The sequence below is a fragment of the Chanos chanos genome, chromosome 4, assembly GCF_902362185.1.
Source record: "Chanos chanos chromosome 4, fChaCha1.1, whole genome shotgun sequence".
Classification (NCBI taxonomy): domain Eukaryota; kingdom Metazoa; phylum Chordata; class Actinopteri; order Gonorynchiformes; family Chanidae; genus Chanos; species Chanos chanos.
In genome coordinates this window covers 38,201,502-38,224,353 of record NC_044498.1, presented here as the reverse complement: position 1 = coordinate 38,224,353, position 22,852 = coordinate 38,201,502, and the positions used below count along the sequence as shown (strand labels likewise).

The following is a 22,852-nucleotide window of genomic DNA, read 5'->3' as shown; positions in this document are numbered from 1 at the left end:
CTGGTCTGCAGCTCTTCTCTGCCTCTCCTAACAACCTTGGGTCAGGATAACACACACACACACACATACACACCACTACAGGTTTACAGCACTATACACAAATATGGGGGAAAAACAGGAGTATTTCTACTACACCAAAGAAAATGGATGTTTTCTCAAGTACTGTTTGGGTTATCTAATTTTATTTTTAGAAATCAGTGTTTTCTTTCTTATACTGAACATTTTTTACATAACTGTCTTTGTGATAGGGGATCAGTAGGTAGCACAGATAACATTTAGTGAGCCAGTTTTAGTGGTATATAACTCTGACAACTGGCTCCTCTGGGGTTATATTGCACGGTGTCACAACCTTAGCCACTCCAAATTCCCCAGCCCCTGCACCTCTCTGGCCCTCTGCAGGTGCCCTTAGAGAATGTTGCATTTGTGTCAGCTGGTAAAACATCCCAAAAGAACCGCTGAATGGTACAAAAATGGCTCTAACCAGCAGGGCAGTTTATTTTAAAACATGGTTTAAAAACATTCAAAACTCATACATACCAAACAGAAATTCAAATATCAATAATGCAAAAAAACAGTGGTGACTAAAACTGATCAACCAGTTGTATAAAAAGAAGTTGTGCAAAGGACATACATTATAATACCCTTACATTTATTTTTGCTTGTGATGCCTGTAATTCATTAAAAAACAGTATGGACTACGTTACTCATTAGACTAATAGGCAGGAAAATGCCTTAATATAGCTGGCACTGAATACTCACAGACAGTGAGCTGCTGGATTTCTCTGTAAGCTCATTTGCTTTGCAAAGAGAAAACACATTACACCTGCATGGGTGTAATTGCTTTACTGTGTGTTGGATTTTAAATTACCGTCTCAGCGGGAGAAAAATGTGAAATTTATAACTATTCAGTATGAGACGCAGACTCGGCAGTTCTGTTATAAATGAGTGATGGACTTTTTTTTTTTTTTTTTTAACTCTTCGCCATTTCTTTTTGTACTTATTTAACAGCCTTCAATTTGTTTTTGTAAATATTTATAATTTGATATGGCAAATGTTGAGGTTGTAAAAAAGCATTATTGTCACCACAAGAAATATGTTCTGGATTTGCACCCTGGTATTGACAGTGGAATATTACCGTCTGCTCCATAGTGTTTTATAGTTCCAGCTCCTGTCAGTGTTAATATCAAAGCAGGTTTTGAATCCAAACAAAAAAGTTTGAAATGCTATCTAATTGTGTGGTATGCACATCAGTGTTGTGCTTGAATTTTGCATGAAATTGTACTGCCTCATCATGATGATCATCGCTGTATGTGAAATTGGTTTAAAGAACAAATTTCAAAGTCTATCAGAGGTTCAATGCAAGGTGACGCCAGAAACAATTATTCTTCAAACTCCATAAAATGCATTTCTTGTTCAGGTAATGTTAAACTCGCAGACTATTTTTGGTTGCTTTTACACTTATTAAAGTCATTTCAGTTTCTGATTTATATATTATGAAAATAATAGATATAGTGTTATTTACACCTTTGCAGTATCAATACAAAATTAGCCTCTTTTGAAGCATGTAATTGGTATGCCTGAAGTTGTCCCATTTATTTGACATCCATCTTTGGCTGTCTAGCTTCTAAATTGGCCAAGGTGTTGGCTGAGCTGTTTGGAACATACCAGAAGTTATACCAGGCCTAAACATTACGGTCAGTAATAGGTCATAGATGTGGCCAATAATGAAAAACCGTAAAGAAAAATTTGATTAAAAAAATGGAAATATTTCAGTTCCTATTAGCTTTGTAAGGTGTATTTTTCTTAGCAGTGTTGCAGTAAGTGTATTAATTGCAATTTTGATTAATTTCTTCTTCTTCTTCTTCTTCTTCTTCTTCTTCTTCTTCTTCTCCTGCTGTGTTATTTGTCCATTGAGTTTTTTAGCACTTTTGTGGTTTTGTTTGTGTTGTGTCCCATCAGAGTCAGGGCAATCCCAGATTTGTCAGGTCTGACTGTAGCTGCTGTTCCCGCGGCACTTCCCTCGAACAGAAATGTCAATGCGCGGTTGACTGTTCTGCCACTGTCCTCAAGAGTCCTGCCAGCTGTTCTGACACACAGCTATTTCTGTGGCTTTCTTCAGAGCCTGTGGGTATGCCACAGAGCAGAGGCTAAATGTAGGGCTTAAGCTGAATACTGTCCATATTGTCCCCTATTCTGTCTATGGGGAATCTCAAGTTAGGAGCAAAATGAGAAATAGATTGAAATATGGAGCCTAACATCTGGGGAGATATCACAATGTGAAATAGATTTCGGATCATACGTGAAAGATTATGATTTTTCCTCTCTATAATGCTGCAAATAGTAAAAACAGGCAGTTTTTATCCTTCTTCTCCCTTCCTATGAAGCAAATGAGGCTAAGGAGAGGCACAGATGAAGTTTGACTGATCAGAAGTCTAGGAAAAGGGAGTGTGGAGTTAAACTGTGGTGGAAGTGCCAAGATATTTCATCATTTGCTCTTCCATGCAGGATAATTAATCTCTGAGCTGACCTTTGCCTGACAGAGGAGCTCTGGGGCTATATTTTATGATATTTCCATTTGATTTATTAAACAAGAGCAACTCCAAATGGAAACTCAAAATGGAAAATGTCGGAAGGGCAGGTTAGACTGAAAACAGGTGTTTATGTTCTCTTGCTCTCCACACCGGCTAGTGAACAACAAATGTAGAATCTAGTCTTAATGTGAGTCATGCTATTTGGACTAATAAATCTAATTTCTCTGTTAGGGGCAATTTTCCATGATTAACCTTTTAAAGAAACGGGGAAAAAACCCTTGCACACAGTTTTACATGTGAGAATACATACCAGTAGAATAATAAGATCTCTGCTTAGTATCACCTGTGTCTTGGATAGGGCTTGAATAAGACATAAGGACTCAAACACAGGGCTAAGAATAGCTCTACTAATAGGAAACACGACATATCACGTTTATGTCATACCTGACCCCCCGGAGAACGTGACTTCTATCTTAACAAAAATTTGCTTAGAGGTGCTTTTTTTCACTCAAATTGTTTTTTAAATATAGACCCCCCCCCCCCCCCCCCCCTCACTAACGCTGCCTCTGGCAGATACTCAACACACATATGTACACAAATCTGTGTACACATACTAACTTCAGGCTCCATGACCATTGAACAGCACATGTATGATGCTTATGATGAGTGACTGATACCTGTCGCTAAGCTGTATGTCATAGCGTTAAAGGTCGGCTCTGTTTTCAGCTGTCACAGCAGCAGTCTGCATATGCCAACGCAACTGGCCAGGGAAGCGGAGCAGAGGAAGTGGAGAGGCTTATGGTAAATGCATATAGGTGCCACCCCTACATCTCATTAATACATCATATTAATACATCATATTTATAGTGCATACACAGTATCTGTTGTGGGTGGATTGGATTTTGTGATGGTTTCCTGTGTACAATGAACACAACACCCACGTCTTTCTTGAAATGAATAATGTTCATAAAAATTCAGTTCATTGTTCACTACATACCATACATTGAACAGAAACCAGTGAATTAAGCTGTTCTCTGAAGCTACTCTGTGGAACATCGAAAAGCAGAGACATCATCAAATACTTGCCAGGTCTAACACACCAGTCAGGAAAGTCTCTCTCTCTCTCTCTCTCTCTCTCTCTCTCTCTCTTCCTCTCTCTCTCACACACACGTAAAAACACACACATGCACACACACAAATGCTATCTGATGGGCCATTTCTATGGGGAATCGCTTTAAGTGGTAGGACTGCAATTATCTCAGAATGAGGGAGGTGAAGAGTGGCCTGGTCAGTGTAGTACACAGATGCCTGTCTATTTTTACTGTCAGGAGCCTGCAGGTCCATTTAGGTCCCCAATAATGAAAGCTAATGAGCACACCCTCTCTACACTACCCCAAAAAAAAAAAATCACACACCATCTGACCTGGACTAGAGAATTCAATAAAGGCTTGGTCACTGGAGACTAAGTATCCACCTTTTTCCTGTTGATCATAAGTTAGAGACATTTCTGGATCCAGGATCTTTAATCTCCTGATATGAACAAAACCTTTTTCAACTAGCACGTTAAGCACATTCTGTAATCTGCTATGTGTTTCTCTTAAATGAACAATGGCATAATAAGGCATTCAAGGGAAAATGTAAATTCTGAGGCAGCAGGCTAAGCTAGATTTGGCTTAGTTCACTGTTCCATAGTTTGCCATGTTATCTTCTGCTTTGCAATGTTACCTGTGTTATTTTATATCATTTTAATCTTGTGTAATGCAATCCATGATACTAATTACCAGAACTCTCACAGACACCACAACTACAAACGCTTCATGTTGGCCTTTGTCCCATCTTATCAGTTAGAGCATTACAAATACAATATTGTGGCTCTATGCATTTCCATTCAAGTTATTTGTGACCAGTTGAATTGAAACTGGGTTGTAACGTACTAGTGGGAGGACATCATTTTGGATGGGGAGATTACGTGGTGAAGCTTGATAATCAGTGTGTAAAGTCCTTAGTGCTGTATCCATGGCACCACTCCCGGAAACCTGAAAAGAGATGCTTGCTCCAAAGCCAAAGGCAAAGCGCCAGAAAGCTCACTTTGTGAACACATTTCTCCATACTCCAACAGTCACGAAACATTGGGCGTTCAGCTTGACTCACACTTTTGAGTTTGGAGTTTGTAGGTTGTAGTGGTTGGCTGAACATAAAAGCAGTCACTCGAAGTTGAATTTTTCTGTGGAAAACAGTGCTGCTTGGTCACATTTGCTCCAAAAAGAAAATGACCACATTGTTCTCGAAACCATTGCACTATGGCGAGTAAGACAGGAGAGTTCACATGAATAGTGGAGTTCATAGCCTGAACATGATAAAGGCAGGGACTTGAATACTTGTGAAATCTTTTATGTCATTTTTCTGCTAGCTTGTCACACATTCAAAACTATTTCCATGACAGGTAAATTATGTGTTTGTGACAGGAAAATTGTCATTTGTCTACTTAGATCTGTCATCTCTTATTTGGTCTCTAGCACATGAGACTACCATCACATCATATACACGGTCTCACGCATCAAATACACAATCACCCTAGTACCATTGGCAAAATCTGTATTCTGGAATGTTTTTTCTAAATGTCTGCATGGTGATTCATAAAATGACATGTGTGCCTGCATGTGTGTGTCTCTGTGTGTTGGTGTGTATTTGTGTTTTTATATATATATGTGTGTCTGTGTGTGTCTGTGTGTGTGTTTTTCCAATTAGTCATCTTTGTTTTTCTTTTCTTGGTTTTCTGCTTGACCCTCATTGCATGTTAGACGAAAATCTGATGTGACGAATTAGAACGTAATTGGTGTAAAAAACTGCCTTGTTTCTTCATCACTCAACAACAGGACAACAATAGACTAAGCAACAAAAGGACACAGATATTATTGCGATCCCAGACACTATCTAGACATTGCCACAGCCAATCAGATTATAAACATTACTGTAGTCAGTCAGGGTCACAGACATCACAGTAACCAGTCAGCATTTAGATGTTACAAGCATTTAAACCAATTGGAATCTTCTGTAGAGTAGGAGGAGCAATTATCACAATCAAAAGATTTGAAAACACTACATTATTCTTTGCCAAAAATCTAAGGCCATTGCAGTATTCTTGTCCAAAGGGATTATAGACTTCATAGTAACCCTAGCAATAGGATAAAGACATTAGCATTAGCATGAAGATGTTAGAATATACTTGTTCAAAAGGATTAACATCACAACAATTATTGTCCTAGTAAATATCTGTTATTGTAATCCCAATGAAAAAGGTAAAGTCACCACAATACTCTTGACAAAAAGGAAAAAGATATCACAATAAAGCCAGGTATAGGAGGAGGGCATTATTGAAACTTTAGTTAAATGAATGATAACTCTACAGTGATCACAGCCAGACACTGAAGAGATTACAGTCCCTTAGGAAAACAACAAAGCAGAAATAATGAGTGAAAGGTAATTCATGCTAGCACAGCCAGGATTTATAGTAAGATATGTGAAAAACAGCTGCTCAGTGGTGTAAACTACATTTTTAACAACTCAGGTATAGAATGTTTGGGAAGCATTCCAGTTGTTCGCAGGCATATATCGGATGACCTGCATTTGGGTAAACAGGAAGTGTATCCATAACAATATCCAGTGCTGAATCATGTAGCTTTACTGGAGTAATTCTAGCCAATTTTCCAGGTCACATGTGTATTTAACATTAACAGGGGCCGACAGTACGTTAGACGTGTTTTCTAATTTTGGAGAACACAGCATTCTAGTGTACCATTAAACATCAGTCCATGTGAATGTTCTCTTAAGTGACACATCACTTCTGACATTTATGAGCCAAATTTCCAGGGCCGTTCTGTTAATAGCAAACTTGCTGGATTGTGCCTAGACTGACTTCAATACAGCTCTTTCACTGCCAATTATTTGGGTATTATTCCATCAGATGTTCATGAAGTGGGACATCTTCTCAAATGAGATGCTCATGTAAAATCCTTGCGCAAAACTCAAATTGTATCGGTCAGGCAATCCTCTGTGGCATGAGTTTCGGTTGTTTTTGGCTGTATGGGGGAAATGCAGATTAACTTTAGCTGTTTAGCTCTATTTTCCTTTTGTCTTTGGCTCAATTAGTCATTGTTGTCGTTGATCTGACTTTTATGATAACTACTGAGATAATGAGGCATTTTAGTGGAAACTGATCTAAGGAGGTAAAAATGTGATTTATCACAATTATTCTGCAATGAGAGCAGTTTTGAGGGAATTTATTCAGGACTAAAATTGATTTGTAAAATAGGGATATTTTTGTTCATTTAACACGTCTGCGCTTTATTTAGACATTTTCTGGTCTTCGGAATTTTGGGACTGGCTTATTATGTGAGATATGGTCATGCAATGTTTTTTTTTAAGTTTGCCAATCATTGATTTTCTCAAAAAGAACAACGGGTCTTGAGCTTCATGTTGAGGCAGAGCTGAAGAAAATACCTCAACCCCCAGGTGTCATTTTGGATAATATGAACAATAAAGATGAATAAAATGACCATAATGACACTGATCTGGGAGTGTGAAAGGTTCTGTATGTCTCCTGTTAAAGCCTAGTCTTGTGGATACAGACTAGAAACCCTAAAATCTTCCTTGTCCAGGACTGATTGATTAATTTCTACTCATAATTGGTTCATGGATTACTTCATGCTCTGGCCATAATCAATATTTTTTGTAACTGTATCTATTTACTACAATAAGCAAGGTATTTTTCTCATTTAGACTAACTCCATTTGTGTGGTATCTATTTGCTGTGGCCTTATAGAAGAGCTTATATCAACTCCCTAGTTTACTATAAGGTAAACACATTCACATCAGTCTAAGTATTAACTTTGCACCTTACTGTTGGTAATTTTCAGTGCACTATGGTTCAACTGGTAGATAACAAGTTGAAGATGCTTTTCACATTGAGTGCAGTCAAGAGTTCAATGGCTCTTCAAATTTTTATTGTCCATTAAATGGAAAAAATAAAGTTTTCCAGTGCCCCACCCAACCCACCCCCAAAAATTCCCATTTGTTTTAGAATCAACAGAGAAGCAACATTAACACAATCTTACAAAATTATTCTGATTTTACAAAATGCATGGACATTCCCTGTTAGCAGAGAATTATACATTGCTCAATGCTCAAAGCTAGAGGAATACTATGTGAATCCAATCATCGCTCCTCATGTGGTCCTCCTCCTGTCCACACCTCTGTCCAAATGTTCTTTGATTGTACTATGCCAGCCCAGAACTTGTTTCAATGCATTTATTGAACTACCATTTACAGAACAAATTACTCTATTTCAAGGCCAACACTATGTACATCTTTAGGCTGAGATCTCTCATTAAACAATAACTTGATTTTACAATGTAAACATTACTTTATAGGTAACCACATTTTGTTAATTTATCTTTACTTTGAGACATGTTGGTTTGGTGTTAAATGTTGATGTCCTTTATTATACTGTATAAATGGAATATTTAAGATGGCAATGGGATTGGATGGTCCCCTCAACGGTCAAACCTCAGAGCGGCTGAAACAGACAAACAAAGAGAGAAGGGGTGGGGGGTTTAATTTTGCAAATTCTTCAGTTAAAGATAAATATGAAACTTCACAAAGGCTTTAAAGGCAAATTTATTAACAACAACTAGTGTTTTGATTCTTTTATTTTCATGAAGTACTTTATCGTTGTTGACAATTTTGAGCAGCATATAAGACTTTTAACATACCAATGGCTGGTGATTTAGAAGCTCATCTAAGCTGACATCATCATAGCTCTCTGGGAAAGGGGTCTCGCCTCTGGCAGTCTCATCCTGCATGTTAGGAGGGTCTTCTTGGCTAAATGATGGAAAACTCTTACATGAGATGTTGGCTGAATATTATAAATAGTTTTAGAGATTGTGTAAGTACAACATGGTTTAAATGAAGAAAGATATCATCTGTAAACAGAGAGAGGACTGAACAGAAAGAGGACTAAATTTAAAACATAAAAATAATTTAAAATTATGAAACAAAAGGAGGAATGAACTAACAATTGAATCATTAGATTGAATCCATAAATGCATCTTTTGATAAGAAACTGTACATATAGAGTTCATAATGACTTATACCAAAAACCAAATATAATATAATGTTTAGACTAAAACTTTAGTGAAAAAAATCATCATTTAATTGGATACCTTCTTTTTCCAGTCAGAACAGAGTTCAGGTATTTTTTCACTGCCATCTGTTTGCGAAAACGACTGTAGTTGTCTGTGAAAACGGCATCTGAGTGACGCTTCACTGGAAGCTGGTCGTCCATCAAGTCATCACTAAGCGAGTCAGCATAAAGACAGACATGGTACATTTCGCATTACAGGTGTTATTTGCTGAGCAAATTTCAAAGCCCTTCTTCTCTTGTATGTCCATACCAAACAAAGTCCATCCTCAATCAAGTCAAGTCCAGTTTACCCTAAAATGTTGAATTCATTAGCCATTTGTGATAATTGTAATGTTTTAATATTTAAATATACATCGATCTCTCCAATCTCGATCTCCAATTTCCTCACAGTTATTATGCTCACTGTTACAACAAATGTGTAACACTGGTTGATGCCAGGAAGGAGCAGAACTCCACGTTAAAAGTTAAAGCATAGGTTTGGATCTCATTTTCCTTCTTTTATGAATCATGTGTAAAAATGTAATCAGTGAATACACTACAATATCGCAAAAGCGATGCGCAGTACTGAATTATGTTAATACCTCCTCAGTGTATGCGGTGGTCAAGTATTGCGGCTATGATCCGAATAAGACTTGCACCCTCTACTATCTAAAGTTTCTTGCTTCAAAAAATCAGTTTTTCTGTTTGGTATATCCTTCGTCTTTAGGTCTAGACCACAGAACGCAGTTGTACCTGACTCTTTTTCCGATCAGTGATTCCAGGTACCGTCTGGCGGATAGCTGTCCTAGGAGTTTGCTGTATCCACTTGTAAAAAGACCGTCTGCGTGTCTTGTGGTTCTGCTAACAAAGAAGATCAACTGATTTACAACTTGTAATAAAGAAACATAGTCCACCAATCAGTAAAATCCATATTCTTGTCATCCTGTGACTTTCAAGCTGTCAAGGACAAGTTCTATTAGATTGCATTGGTGGTCCATTAATTTGCGCTTCATTAATTATATGTTTTCTATTTCATAGATTTCATAACAGATGTTTAGAAGAGAGTCATTTAGCGTTATTTCAACAGCACTCCAGGGCATAAGTGGCAGCCCTCAAAACTTACAGAACATGTGTAGTTATTCGTACACCGGGTACCTTATATTCCAAACTAAAATAAATTGTTATTGTTAATGTTGTTTGTGGAATATGACACAAATTTATGCTAATGGCATTACAGGTTCTCTAATATTTTATATTTCAGAACATCAGCAAAATGCTGTAAAAGTTCCACATGATGAAAGATTTAGTGCGTGTGGTCATCTTAGCGCCTAGAGAAAAGCCCAAATTCTGCCACAAGATAAAGTTCAGGTAATTCAGTCACTGGTTTGTTTCTACAAGGAAACATTGAAAAAACATGATCCATATTTCAAATTCATCTCGGTGAGGTTTTGTGCTCTTACCTCACAGACGCGTAAGGTAAACTTAGAGTCCGTGAGTATAACGCACTGCACAGGGCTATTAGGAGAAGGATCTGGTAGCCGTTCCGTTGTAACATTGCTTTAAACCTGCGCAAGAATGATTCTTTTTCAGTTAACTCTGAATATCTAAGCCTATTCCACATGCTGCTGCAAAACCAAGAGAGCTGCAAGAAACTGGTACATATGGAATTGTTTCCACAAGAACTCCAATAAGTCGGCAGTACAAATTAACCACAATAGACTGCGCGTTATAAGAGCAACGTGGAAGCATTCTCTCTTTGAGCAAAACATGTTTTAACATTTTATATTGGTCGGCTTGTGTATGATAAACTTAAGAAAAAATAACAACAATAAAACTTGTTCATTACCGCCCTGACTTGCGCATTCATTTTGAACGCAAAGGAACATTTCATCCACCAAACAAAATCATTTGCAAAACAAGCGCTGTGTACATGTTGATAAAAAATAAAGAGCGGGCGTAATTCTTTTTAATCTAACGATTTCAAGATAATTTGTTTATCACTTACATGTGCCTAAGATATGGTCCCCTTTCCTGGGAAAACGTTTCCCTTTGCAGAGCGCTGACCGTGGTCCTGAAACAGAACTCCTCTGAAATATCTCCGAAAGTTTTAGAATGGACTCTTTTCTCTCACAGAGCTCCTTCTCGATCTGTCGCCTCTTTGGATGTTCTCACCCTTCGCCTCGTTTTATATATCCGAATACTTTTCATCAGGAAGACAATCAGATTTGATCTGCCTTGATACGTCATGAAAAGTCCCATTGGGATTGATGTCTTCGTCATTGGTTTGCTTGCACAAAACGGCACGTTTCGGGTCATTCTTGATGTGATTCATCATTTAGTTATGTGTTGTTGTGTCTCTTCGGGTAACGAAACTTACTGAGGAATATCAACTTTGAAAACAGTGTCTGATTTGGTCACAGAATGAGCTATTATCATAAGTACTGTCATGTATTCAGGATTAACACATTGCTTTCATCTGCTTTATTGCAATTACATGACGTGTATGGACATTATACGCCATCTTAACTTCTTTCATTTGAGAAACTGATCTTTGATGGTACGTCGATCTCAGTCGCAAATGTACTCATATTATCACTCGCGGTTGTAGTGCTCACAATGCAAGCTGTTTCAATATTTCATTCAAATCAAAATCTAATATCGATATGGCTTTTCTTTCTCCAAACTCTACAAGCTTTCCTTTCATCTCCAACAAACCATATCCTGCCAAACATTTTTCATCCCCTCATGCTCACACCTATCCTTAGACCTCATCTTCTCTCTATCTCACTATCACTTCCCAAACTTAACTTCTGCCCCCCCCCCCGCCCTCACTTCATCTCCACTCCTCCATTTCCACTCTTCGCTCATCTCCTCTGATTCCCCTTACTTTCCACCCCCTCCCATCCCAGCCTTGGAGACTCCTGTCCTCCAACAATATTGTAAGTGAAGCCTAACTCAGATGACATGCGCATTCACTGTCTCAGTGCCTCTGGATGACTCACTCTTACCTACTGCACTACTCCACATTGGGTTTGATTGACAGCTATGGAATCCATGCAAGAGTAGAGTTTCAGCAAATAACTTGGACTCCTCTTTAGTATTGGAGAGATGTGTCATATCACTCTTTTCAGGTGTGGACGTTTTTACAATTTAATGAGTATCAGACGTCAGTTTTCCGGAACACCTTGAAAAGTGCTTAAATGTCCTCCAGTGAAATTTCTTTTCTAGAACTTTATTACTTTTACCGACTAGACTACCGTATTGATCCCCGGTAATGAACGCTATTTTATGGCCAAGACTCTATTTTATCAGTTTGGCGCTACAGTAATGAGTTTCACTAGTGAGTCTTACAGAGCTCATTTGAACACGTCAGTTGTTTGACTGCAGCCCCATCTGCACCCTGACTTAATCACAATTCTAATGTAATCATGTCAAACATTAAATACATTAGACACAAACTACTGGAAATCATGCTCATTCCACTGTGAATCTGATTTAAACCAGAGTCTGTTACAAACTGATCTCCAGGAAATATTTACATTATATGGGCAGAGTGCGCATGGATCTCCAATCTCCAATGAGATACCAGCTTTTATTATGCAAAATATGAACTTCAGTTTTCAAGATTGTGTTCCTGTTTATTTTAGCTATGCTTTACAGATAACTGCAATGCAACGAAGTCAATGTCAGTGGAATTTGCCACTTGTCATTCTTGTAAATTTTTATCTCAACTCTGACATGTAAAACCATACAAAAAAGACAATACAGTACAAACATGCTCAGAGAGGACCACGTTGTAAAGCCATTTAAAATATTCTCTTTTTGCCTTCCGATCTCTTGGAGAACTCCTGTTCGTCAGGTGCTGCAAGCATTACAGAGCCACAAGACAGATATTTGCTGACAAATGAACAATGACAGATATTGACACTGATTGAGGAGCTGAGGTCAAACTTCCATAGAGAAAGACCCGCCCCCGTGGTGAGTCATTTTTTACGCATTTGTCTGCAGAAACAGGCACCAATCGGCTGGTGACCTTCTTAGCGGCATGTTAATGATCTCAGTCTGCTTTCGTTTTTCAGGTTTTACATCCCTATGAATGATATGATTAATGAAGAAATCAGAGAGCACAACTTGCACCAATAAATCAGGACCACAGAGTTGGAATCCAGTCAGAGCCAAGGCAGTGGGAAAAAATCACACTCTCCATCATTTCTTTATCAACTGGGAATCCACTGATGGACGCAAGCTGTGAACACCACACAAATACTGTTTACAGGGATGTCCTGACCTACCTTTACTGTGTCCTTAAATCTCTGTTTGAATGCCCATAATGTGCAGTTGGATTCATACATTTTTGGGGGAGCAATTTTCTGTTTTGTTTTTGTTTGTTTTTTTTCCCCATGAATGTGGTTTGTGTATAGAAATGATATATTAACCTTCAAGATACAAACTGGAGTCATTTTGGATCCCAGTCACATATTTATGCCTATTTCTTCATGAATGCTTCTTCAGTCATTCCAAGTGTTCATGACTTAATCAACCAGGAAACTGACATAAATTGATATAAATTTAGATCTTTGGTGGCAGAAACATCATGGGGTAGCCGTTGACCCTTATCAGAAAACACCAAATCCTGTCTTTGATATTTATTTGGTGTTTACTTACTTCACTGCAGGTGTTCTCATGGCCACATTACGAAGTTATACATATACTCATGAAAATGTGGCTAATTACATCACTAGACAAGACAGCAGACAATCTCAAAATTACACCAGATTTTTGCATATTATCCAAATGAAATTAATTTGCACTCTTAATTGTGGTAGATGTTGCAGAATTGAAAAACAAAGACTATCAGACACTGTCAGTAACATATCATGTCTAACAAATACTGTAAGAACTTAATTTTCAGCCAAAGCAATGTTCAGGGCAGACAACACAGGGCATACAAAAACCTATTTTATCGGGTTGTGATAAAAAAAAGCTTTACTTTGCAATGTGTGTAGCCAAAACAAGATGAGATTATCACATTTCATTAAATGTAAAGTAGCTGATTGTATCAGAAGCAATATGATGTTAATATGATTCATATGGGAAACACCAAATTTTACTAGACTGTCGGGGTAAAGACTCATCTCATATCCCTTTTATCAGTGGCAGTGAGGTGTCAGTGGTGAAAAGACATTGTCATGGTTATAGTCTGACACGGTCTCATATTCCCTTTGGATTTCTATGGCCTGTTACCGCCCAAACCTCTGCAATGGATCAATTATGCTAACTAATGCTGTAAATACATCTGTATCTCTGGCAACATGGAAGACATTATGTTCAATAATGCTTTCAGAGTATCATTAGTCCTCTAATCAAAGCAAAGGACTACAGGACAATGCTCCTGAGACCAGTGGTCATCAGATACAATCACATTATGAGTCTTTTTTTCTGCCCTGATCCATACACAGAATCCTCTGCTACATTTCCTTCAAGGCTAACAAGATCAGTTATGCACTTAAGGTATGTCACTCTTCTCCCAGAGGAACTTTTCTTCTACATGTTGGGGACCTTACGTGTCCCAAAAGAACACAAAATATCTCAAACACATCTTTGTAGAAAGAGATGTTTCAATATTTCAGTGTACACACAACACGTCACGTTCTTGGTTAATTGCACTGGAAAACATATGCCAGATACATTCTGTAGTTATCACAGCAGAACATCACATTCTTCCTGATATTGTCACATACATCGGATAGGTTATTGACACAATCTCATCTTTGGTGTAACAGTTATTTTTCTTTCCTCCATCATTTGTGAGAGAGGCAAGACTTATTTTTTTCCTTTTTGGAAAATTAGTATTTTTTTCAATTGATATTGCCACTTTACTATGTGATATTGTAGGGATTGGAAATACAAAGGTCTAGTAATACAAAAATAATGTGAGGCATGGAAAACCAGGGTGATAGTGACAGCTGCCATATGTGAAAGAGAGGACAGCTTTATTGAAAAATAATCAAGTAAAATAGCAGTCGTGGATGCACATTCCTCCTGTAGCACTGCATCTTGAGATTAAAAAAAAAAAAAGACTACTGGAAGATAAACTGAATCTTTTAGAGCGCAGAGTGGGGGTGGAGAAGCTCCCTACTTCCCTGTATTGAATTCATATTGATCCGACACATCAATCTCTGCACTCTGAGTCAGAGTCTATGTGAAATAATCAAAAAGTAATGACTATGAAACTGTACATCTACATACTTGGGTACAGCTAAAATCTGTGACTCTGTTTCCAAATTCTTAGGCTATCTGCTGTACCATGTTTCACTCTCTCAACGCATAGGCCTATGCGTTGATCAAACAACAGCAACACCGAAACAATGTCAGCTGACTAATGAATGGATTATATTACAGGCTGCAAAATTTAATTTTTGTTCACTCATAATGGAAGTTGTTATGTGAACAGTTCAACTCATTTGGCCATATGTCGTTCGGCTCACACGAAACTGTACACGATTCTCTGCCTGCCCTGCCAAACCAGAGTCTATTAATAATGTTGCCATACAACAGTAATAGAGTGAAAACTTGAAAAATGGTATTTTTGCACAAGTTATGATTCAATGGAAATCTGGTAGCTGGTGAAGGGTCTTATTACATGGTTCTTTATAGCACATCCACATTAATACCTCCTGATAGTTCTTATTTTTACAGTCACTTGATTCTAAACAAAACAAGCAAAATGTATGTGCATTACAGTATGGTTTGGGGGCGGAGGCATTTGTCTGAAAAATGACCTCATGCCTAGTAGCGTATCCAGAGGTTTCACTTCCAAAGTAGGGTGAGGTTAACTGGATTCAGCAGATTCTAGAGGGAGGCGCAAAACACATTTCTGATATTAAACAGACTCGAAAACAAACAGGTCACGACTTTGCCCCTCTGCAACCTGGACTTCTGGCTGTTTGGAAAAAGACTTTTAGAAAACAGAAGTGGAGAGAAAAACAGCTACACAGCCTGGGTATGACAGTAAAAGGTAATTATGTAGAATAGGTTAGAGTATTTTCACCATCCAAATGTGGCGTAATAAACATGTTTGTAAGCATGCTGAATCCAGTAATATGTTTCGATTTCCTGAGACAATCAATTTATCCATTACTTCACTTATCTGCTAATTACAGCACATTGCTTACCCTGGGGTAATGAATCACTAGCTGGCTGAATACCACTTGATTTACATTTAATGAGCCTGTCCTCTGCAACCAAGCAGTCTAGCTCTTACATAGTCTGATCTGTTGTTTTGCCTTCCTGTGCATCAGAGAGAACACTAAAGTTATCACGGCTCACTGGACTGACAGTTACACAGGACAGCTTCCCCCCATTTCTCTTACACTGAAAAACTTCATCATTTAATAGATTGGAGGAAGAGGAAAACAATGGTAAAGGGCTTTAAATAACTTTATGTATATATAAGGTTGTGACCTGATTGTATATATAATAACACCGCAGTGACTGAGTCACTGGTAAATACCTGTGCAACACGTTTATGACGATAATAATATCAAATGTGAGAAATAATTATACACTGGCATATAATTATAATAACTAAAAATATAATAATAGATATACATAAATGCAGATATAGATGAGTTTTAAGACATGATTTGAAAAAGAAACTGAATCATTGTATCTAGTGCTTCAAGGAAGACTGTCTAAAAGTGTAGGTGACCTTCCAGCAAAGAATGGTTAACATTAAGTTATTAAACAAGGCTAAATGAACAAATGGTACCCGGAAAGCCTGAAAATTGGTTGATCTTTGCCATTTTGTGTAATTCCTTGTAAATGATTAGTGAAATTTTGTAATTAAATTTATGATTTACATGTAACCAGTTCAGAATAGCTAATGTTGTGGTAATGTGCGAGGAAATGTTGCTCTTGTTATAAGCTGACCTGAACAACTAGATGTAGGGCCAAGGTTTTTGCTGCTGAGATGTGTCAACAAGGCATATCATTAAACAGTTTGAGAGGAAATAAAAGCATGTATAATTTCCTAAGTGTCATAATGGAATGCATACAAATCAGGATAATGCATACACATCAGGTCGGACAGTCGTGACCGAAGGGTTGCCGGCTTGATTCCCAGTACCGACAATGCACTTAACCCCAATGCCCCCTGGGCGCAAGGAATGCCGCCCACTGCTCCTGCGTCTGATGTGTGTGTGTTCACTACCGGTGTATTGGATGGGTTAAATGCAGAGGACAAATTCACTGCTCACTGTTCACAGTGTGTGTATGTGTGATCACAGAGATTTACATTTTACATTTACATAAGAACAATCAAAATGGGATAAATCAGATTAATAAAAAATGAGATAAATGGAAAAATAAAAATGGGGTCCCACATGGAGGTCCCAGTAAACACACCAAGCTTAAACATCATGTAGGAGGCTTGCACCGTAAAAAGGACCACACAATTTTGCTTTTGTTGTTCTGAAGATTTAAAAATTTCATTGTACCAATACCCCTGTGATCTTTTAACTCTAGAATGAGGTTTATTTATTAAATTAATCAACTGACTTAAATGTCAGTTGATTAATTTGGAATTTAGGTGGTGATGGATTTCTTAGAATAATTAATAAATGCAATTAAACTGAGATTCCTACTCGCGGGAGGAATCAAAATTTCAGCTGATGACAAATATCAAGTGTTTTTGTTAGGCCTGAAAAGGCTGTTCTGCTCAACATTGTGAATTATATTGCACATTCCGTTTATTAAAGAGGAAATTAATTGTTCGCAACATAACACACAAATACAGATTCCGACCGAAAATGACTTATTTTAGTCACAAAGTGTTTAACAACCCAAAACAAGTCTATTTTATCACTTTTCAGATCTTATGTCATCATTTTTGACAACGTCCGACTGGAACTTTGGTTGAGCGCTGCGTATCTCCATAGTGCAACAACGCTCCTCGGGCGGTTCATCGTGATTGGTCGCTCACTTCCGAAGAAAAGACTCACGGGATAGCAAGATGTCCGCGTGCATTTAAAAATGTGTGTTTATTCTTTATTTTGTATGTTTTGCCTTCAGTAGTTTTTATGTTGGTTTTCACGTATAGAATATTTCAGCGGAAGAGACACAGGATAAAAGAAAAACAAGGACTCCAAAGACAAGACCCAGACTATTTGTTATTAACAGGTTTGCCTCTGAAATCGTTTATTTAACCAATATGCTGTGGTTAGCAATGCAACAGAAAAGGCGACAAAATGAACGCACTTTTTAAATAAATTCCGAATATCAAGAACCAGTACAACAAAATTAGCTGGATACGTCAACATCCAAGTCACTCGCTTAAGCTACGTTACCTAGTCAGAGCAGAGTACAGAGGGTCATTAGCCACCATGCTAGCTAGCCAGACACGTAATCTGTCAAAGTAGACGGCCAGGCAAATGCAAAATCGCATCATATTATGTAAATAATTACAGCTTGTTAACTGTCAGTTTGTGAAGTAACGAACTTCATTCTGTCACAAGATGTTTAAATGTTCATTATTATTGTTGGATGAGATTCACCAGATTCTACTGGCCTTATGTCTCGCAGAAATAATGCTGATATTCGGAACTCATGTCGAACGTCTATGAAGAGAGAGCCACAATGATAGCCGCAGGGGAATTGCAGTCTTTTGTCCCGTTCGGTCGTGAGCACTGCAAGAATCACCCGAACGCCGTGAATCTCCAGCTGCGACAGCTCCAGCCGGCCTCCGAGCTCTGGTCTTCGGATGGAGCAGCTGGACTTGTAGGGTCTCTTCAGGAAGTAACACTTCAGGAGCGAGAAAAGGTGTAGTCACAGTCATCTTCGCTTATCAATCCTAGATTAATTTCAACATCGTTCGCATCACTCAGTCTATTAATGATATTTAGCATATTTTCACAATTTCATGAATGTCCTTTGTGAATTAATTGATTCATGTCTGGATTTGTCACCTAGTAGCATCCTGAACCTTTTCAGTATGTAATTCATGCGCCATGAACAGTCAGTGGACCGAAGCCTTTGTAGTGTGATCAACTATTATATACTAAAGAATGGCATATCAGGGTGGCTGGTTTCTGTTTAACAGGAATGCTGGCAGCTGAGAAAGGGTTCAGCTGTGGACACTGATGAATCAGAATATGAGGAAGAGCTCTATGTGGCTGGGAACATGGTTATATGGAGTCATGGGAGCAAGAGCCAATCATCTCACGTGTACAAGGCTTTTACTGTGGACAGCCCAGTTCAGCAGGTATCAGTGACATGAGATAATGGGTGCTTAAACAGGTTGCAGTCCTATAATGCAACCTATAATGTGTCTACCGTAACAGATACTTTTTTATGAACATTGTTGTTAGTGGAACCTTTTTTTTCTTTTCTACTTTAAGGCATTGTGGTGTAACTTCAGTGTTCCTTCAAGTAAGAAAGATGGTAAGTGGCCTGTACAGCAAGCTAAATGCAACAATGTTTGATTGAGTTATTCCAGTGTGATGTTGATTAATTTTGTGATGTAATTTGTTGACGTCCAGAAGGAGAGATTGTGGAGCAGACTGTTTGCATTGTCCAGAATACGTGTGTAAATGTACACAGTATGAGTGGGAAGGACTTCATCTCTCCTCTGCCATTTCAGGTCAGTATCAGCATCTCTTCCAAGCTTGTCTGTGTACTTCTGACAAATAATGTATGCATTTATTTGTCAGAGTATGTTATTCCTCTCATCTGTTCAGTGACTGCTTTGGAATTGTTCAACGATAATAAAAAAATCTACAAATTAATTTAACTTAGCCTAAATGTTGAACATGATTCCAGTTTAAAATTGCTTCCTTAAAAATTTATCTGAGTATTTTGATCTTACCATATCCACATTACTTGACATATATCCACAGTGAAGCCTGTTTTGGGCTGTGTAGTGGCTTTGAGGCCCTGATTTGCGTTGCTTTTCTCAGTTATTGATATTCTCCAGAGCCAGTCCATTTCACTTTCCAGCAGTGGTAATGGGTGATTTGGCATTCTGACAGCCGAGTGGGGCAGATGGAGGAAGAGAGGCACCATCATTTGGACAATACACTTTACAGCCTCGGCAAATGTGGCCATTTTTTACCTGAGTGTTCCTTGACATAATCTAATTTTGTTGCCTGTCTGAGTTTGTGTAAACATTGTGAATTCATTATGGGTGTACACATAGGGATTCAGATCCTCAGGTGGAAGCAAATCATTCATAATTTTCTCTGAAGAAATTAAACAATTTGGGAATATTTTACGCAAATGTTACCCCCTTTTGTCAGGCTTATTCATTTGCCTTTTCCCCTGGCAATGATTCCCCATTACAGTGGTTGAGTTATTAAGTTTTTTTGTTTTTTTGTGTGTGTAGGTGAGCACCCTCTGGGCTACTAAGTTCGGTCTGCTTCTGGAGCGAAAAATCCTGACATCTGATGCCCCAGTGAGTCTTCACAGGTATGTGAATGTGACATTGTTTTTGTCATTTGATTGATGTTTTTAATGTTATCGTATGAAGAGCTTGGCACCGTGTGGAAAGTTTTATGACTGGGTTTGTAGCTGGTGTGGATGAAAAGGATGGAGACCACTGATAATATTTATGATATTAATATTGATGTTGCATGTGGTGGTGATATTAATATCTCTTATCTCTCTTACTATCCTAGTGAGCCTCTTCCAACTCTCTTCAGTATGCTTCATCCCCTGGATGAAATCGCTCCTGTTGTTAGCAAATCCACAGGTCAGTCTGCAGAGTCCTGGATTTTTCATCACCTAGATACTGTGTCTAAATACTCTGTCTGGTGGTGTGTCTGACTGCACAGATTCTCCATCCACAATAACTCTTATTTTTCACGCATTTTTATTCAAACCCTTGTGATGTTTAGTCCAGTTCTGTGGGAGTACCTCGTCGCTGACAGGGAAAGGCCTTTGACATGTACGTTTGCTGTGACTTTTTGTAGCTCTGTTTGACATGGCTGGTGTGCAGTATGTATCTGACAGCACTCTGAAGGTCGTCTTCTCTTGTTTGGATCCGTCCATCATCATGACCTATGACACGGTGCAGTGCACACACACTGTCTGGGCGTTACGTAAGGTCACACAGGAGGTATGGCAAAGATCAGTGTCATTAATATTATTTTTGTTTCTTAACGTTGACTACATCTCGCAGAATGCACGTAACAGAGAGTGAGAACTATACATCTTTATGTACTCCACTTTGTTTCCAACCGTGTAGCATGATTTTGGAGAAGTTTACAATGTTCGAAACTGTCCACAGAGTTATTCGTTTAGAACAGAAAATAAAAACTACAGTTCACGAAACCCACCAAAACTTTTGATTCATGACCTTTAACCCCTCAGGAGCGATCCATGGTGCTGAAGTGTTCTGAGCAGGGGGCTCCAGCGCAGGGTCTGATGGCACCTAGCTTCCTGACCTCTCACTTGCGCAACGTTTCGCTCCTGGACTCTCCCACGTCCACCATGCACCACCACGCTCTCCCAAACCAGAGGAGACTTGCCTCATCTCCCAGCATGCATTCACGTGCCCACTCCCCAAACATCTCGAACATGGCTGCACTCAGGTCTGTCTGTTTGCCCGCACTTTGCGTCCACTGAAATCTTTACTGAATTTCGTAAGTGAAATGTAATGCCTGCTATTAGTGTCTGGTTGTTCATTTGCATTTCTCTCAGTTTGGACTTGTTGGGTTGAAGCTACGATTTAAGATTGCTCATACGCATACGGTCTTTACTGAGATTGATGCAAGTGATGAAAGAGGAACAACATCTAGGAAAGTACAGTTGAGCTTCTGTCTGTCTCTGTCTACTTTGCCTCTGTCTTAAGCCTTAGGCCATTACCAACAGAAGTGCTTTTATATTGCCCCTCATTAACAGGGGCAATATAATATATAACAATATAATATATAACTGCAGGCTAAAGTAAATCTACACCCAAACCAGGATATAAACAATAAAATGCTTATTGATAATATATCTCTCTCTTATGTTCTTGTTACTAATCTTTGAAAATATACTGTTAGAACCTGACAAAATCAGCATAAACACTTTTTTTTTTTTTTTGGCTAACCTCTTCTTATTTTCCTGGTGATTGACATGTAGCCGTGCACACTCGCCTGGCATAGCCACACCCTCATTCTCTGGAAATCAGCGCTTTAACATGTCATGCCACTCTCCGTGCTCTCGAGGGCAAAGCCTGTTGGCATCTCTGAACAGCACGCTGAATGAAACAGCCCTCGGTCCTGAGATGGAGCCCATTCTCCCTGACCTCTGCATAGAACACTTATGGACCGAGACTGCTACTACACAAAGGTTGATTGCATAGCTTCTGTTTTGATCTTCAAAATGTTTTCATTTGAAGATCTTCAGATACAGTTGTATATTACTGCTGTGACAAATTGATATATAGCCATTACATTACTGCTTCTATATATCTGTGCATAGATGTGTGGTATATAATTGATTTCAGGGATCAAAACTCTGCAGTGTGCGAAGCAAAAATGTTTTGTCATACATCCTTCGAGGTTTGAACTAATAAGTGTTTTTTTTTTTTTTTAGTTTTGTAAACATTTTGAAAGTTTTGTAACTTTTATGAAAGTTAAGTGCTTTGTCTGTGCTCATTCTTTGTAGGAATGTTTACATGTTTTGCTGTTTTGTTTTGTTTTTTTTTATCAGGGAAAAGAGCTGCCAGGCCTCCAAAGTGTTCATCACCTCTGACCTGTGTGAAAACAAATACCTGTGTTTTCTTGTCGAGTCACATCAGCAGCTGAGGTGATCACAGTCATTCCGTCCTCTATCTGTGTTTTAATCTCGTCAGCAGAACGTTCAATTTACCTCGCATTAAACATGTGTCTAGTATCGCTTGCCTCTGAATGACTAATCGTTTTGTCATGTAATGCTTATTCTCCTCACAGATGTGTGAAATTTCTCGAAAGCAACGACCCATCTCAGTTAATATTTGTGTCTGTGGCCACCATTTCTGCCAAAGATGCTGCACCTTTAGAGGTAAAGAAAAACCCCTTGATTTGTTTAAAAAAAAAACATAAGGGTGAACGCCGGTTTGGTTTTTTGAGGTCTGTAATGCCAAGTTAGTACGTGAGAAACAGCTGGGGAGTATTAT

The 22,852-nt window shown here is 38.4% G+C and overlaps 2 protein-coding genes across 2 annotated transcripts in view; one reads left to right on the top strand and one right to left on the bottom strand.

Moving 5' to 3' along the window:
• Nucleotides 1–8,097: 8,097 nt before the first annotated feature.
• vip (vasoactive intestinal peptide) lies at nt 8,098–10,270 on the bottom strand. The gene is made up of 5 exons (XM_030772301.1): nt 10,173–10,270; nt 9,466–9,570; nt 8,753–8,884; nt 8,303–8,411; nt 8,098–8,106 (listed from the first exon to the last, which is right to left on the bottom strand). Exons 1-5 carry the CDS (start codon nt 10,265–10,267, stop codon nt 8,098–8,100), a joined length of 450 nt encoding a protein of 149 aa, XP_030628161.1. The 5' UTR covers nt 10,268–10,270.
• Nucleotides 10,271–18,318: 8,048 nt separating this feature from the next.
• The window catches only part of anapc1 (anaphase promoting complex subunit 1), a 30,749-nt gene continuing 26,215 nt past the window's right edge, over nt 18,319–22,852 (top strand). Inside the window, exons 1-11 of the mRNA XM_030772300.1 lie at nt 18,319–18,531; nt 18,812–18,973; nt 19,110–19,152; nt 19,251–19,351; nt 20,093–20,175; nt 20,385–20,458; nt 20,679–20,824; nt 21,079–21,299; nt 21,835–22,044; nt 22,408–22,503; nt 22,647–22,737. Of these exons, the coding sequence (XP_030628160.1) occupies nt 18,319–18,531; nt 18,812–18,973; nt 19,110–19,152; nt 19,251–19,351; nt 20,093–20,175; nt 20,385–20,458; nt 20,679–20,824; nt 21,079–21,299; nt 21,835–22,044; nt 22,408–22,503; nt 22,647–22,737 (1,440 nt within the window). The remainder of the gene's footprint in view (nt 18,532–18,811; nt 18,974–19,109; nt 19,153–19,250; nt 19,352–20,092; nt 20,176–20,384; nt 20,459–20,678; nt 20,825–21,078; nt 21,300–21,834; nt 22,045–22,407; nt 22,504–22,646; nt 22,738–22,852) is intronic.

What these genes read in the sequence shown, in the direction of transcription:
- vip (XM_030772301.1), bottom strand. Translation starts at nt 10,267, where the DNA reads ATGTTACAACGGAACGGCTACCAGATCCTTCTCCTAATAGCCCTGTGC. An exon ending in TTACCTTACGCGTCTGTGAG is followed by an intron (nt 9,571 to 10,172) that starts GTAAGAGCACAA and finishes CTTTGTTAGCAG; the next exon opens with AACCACAAGACACGCAGACG. An exon ending in CTGATCGGAAAAAGAGTCAG is followed by an intron (nt 8,885 to 9,465) that starts GTACAACTGCGT and finishes TGACTCGCTTAG; the next exon opens with TGATGACTTGATGGACGACC.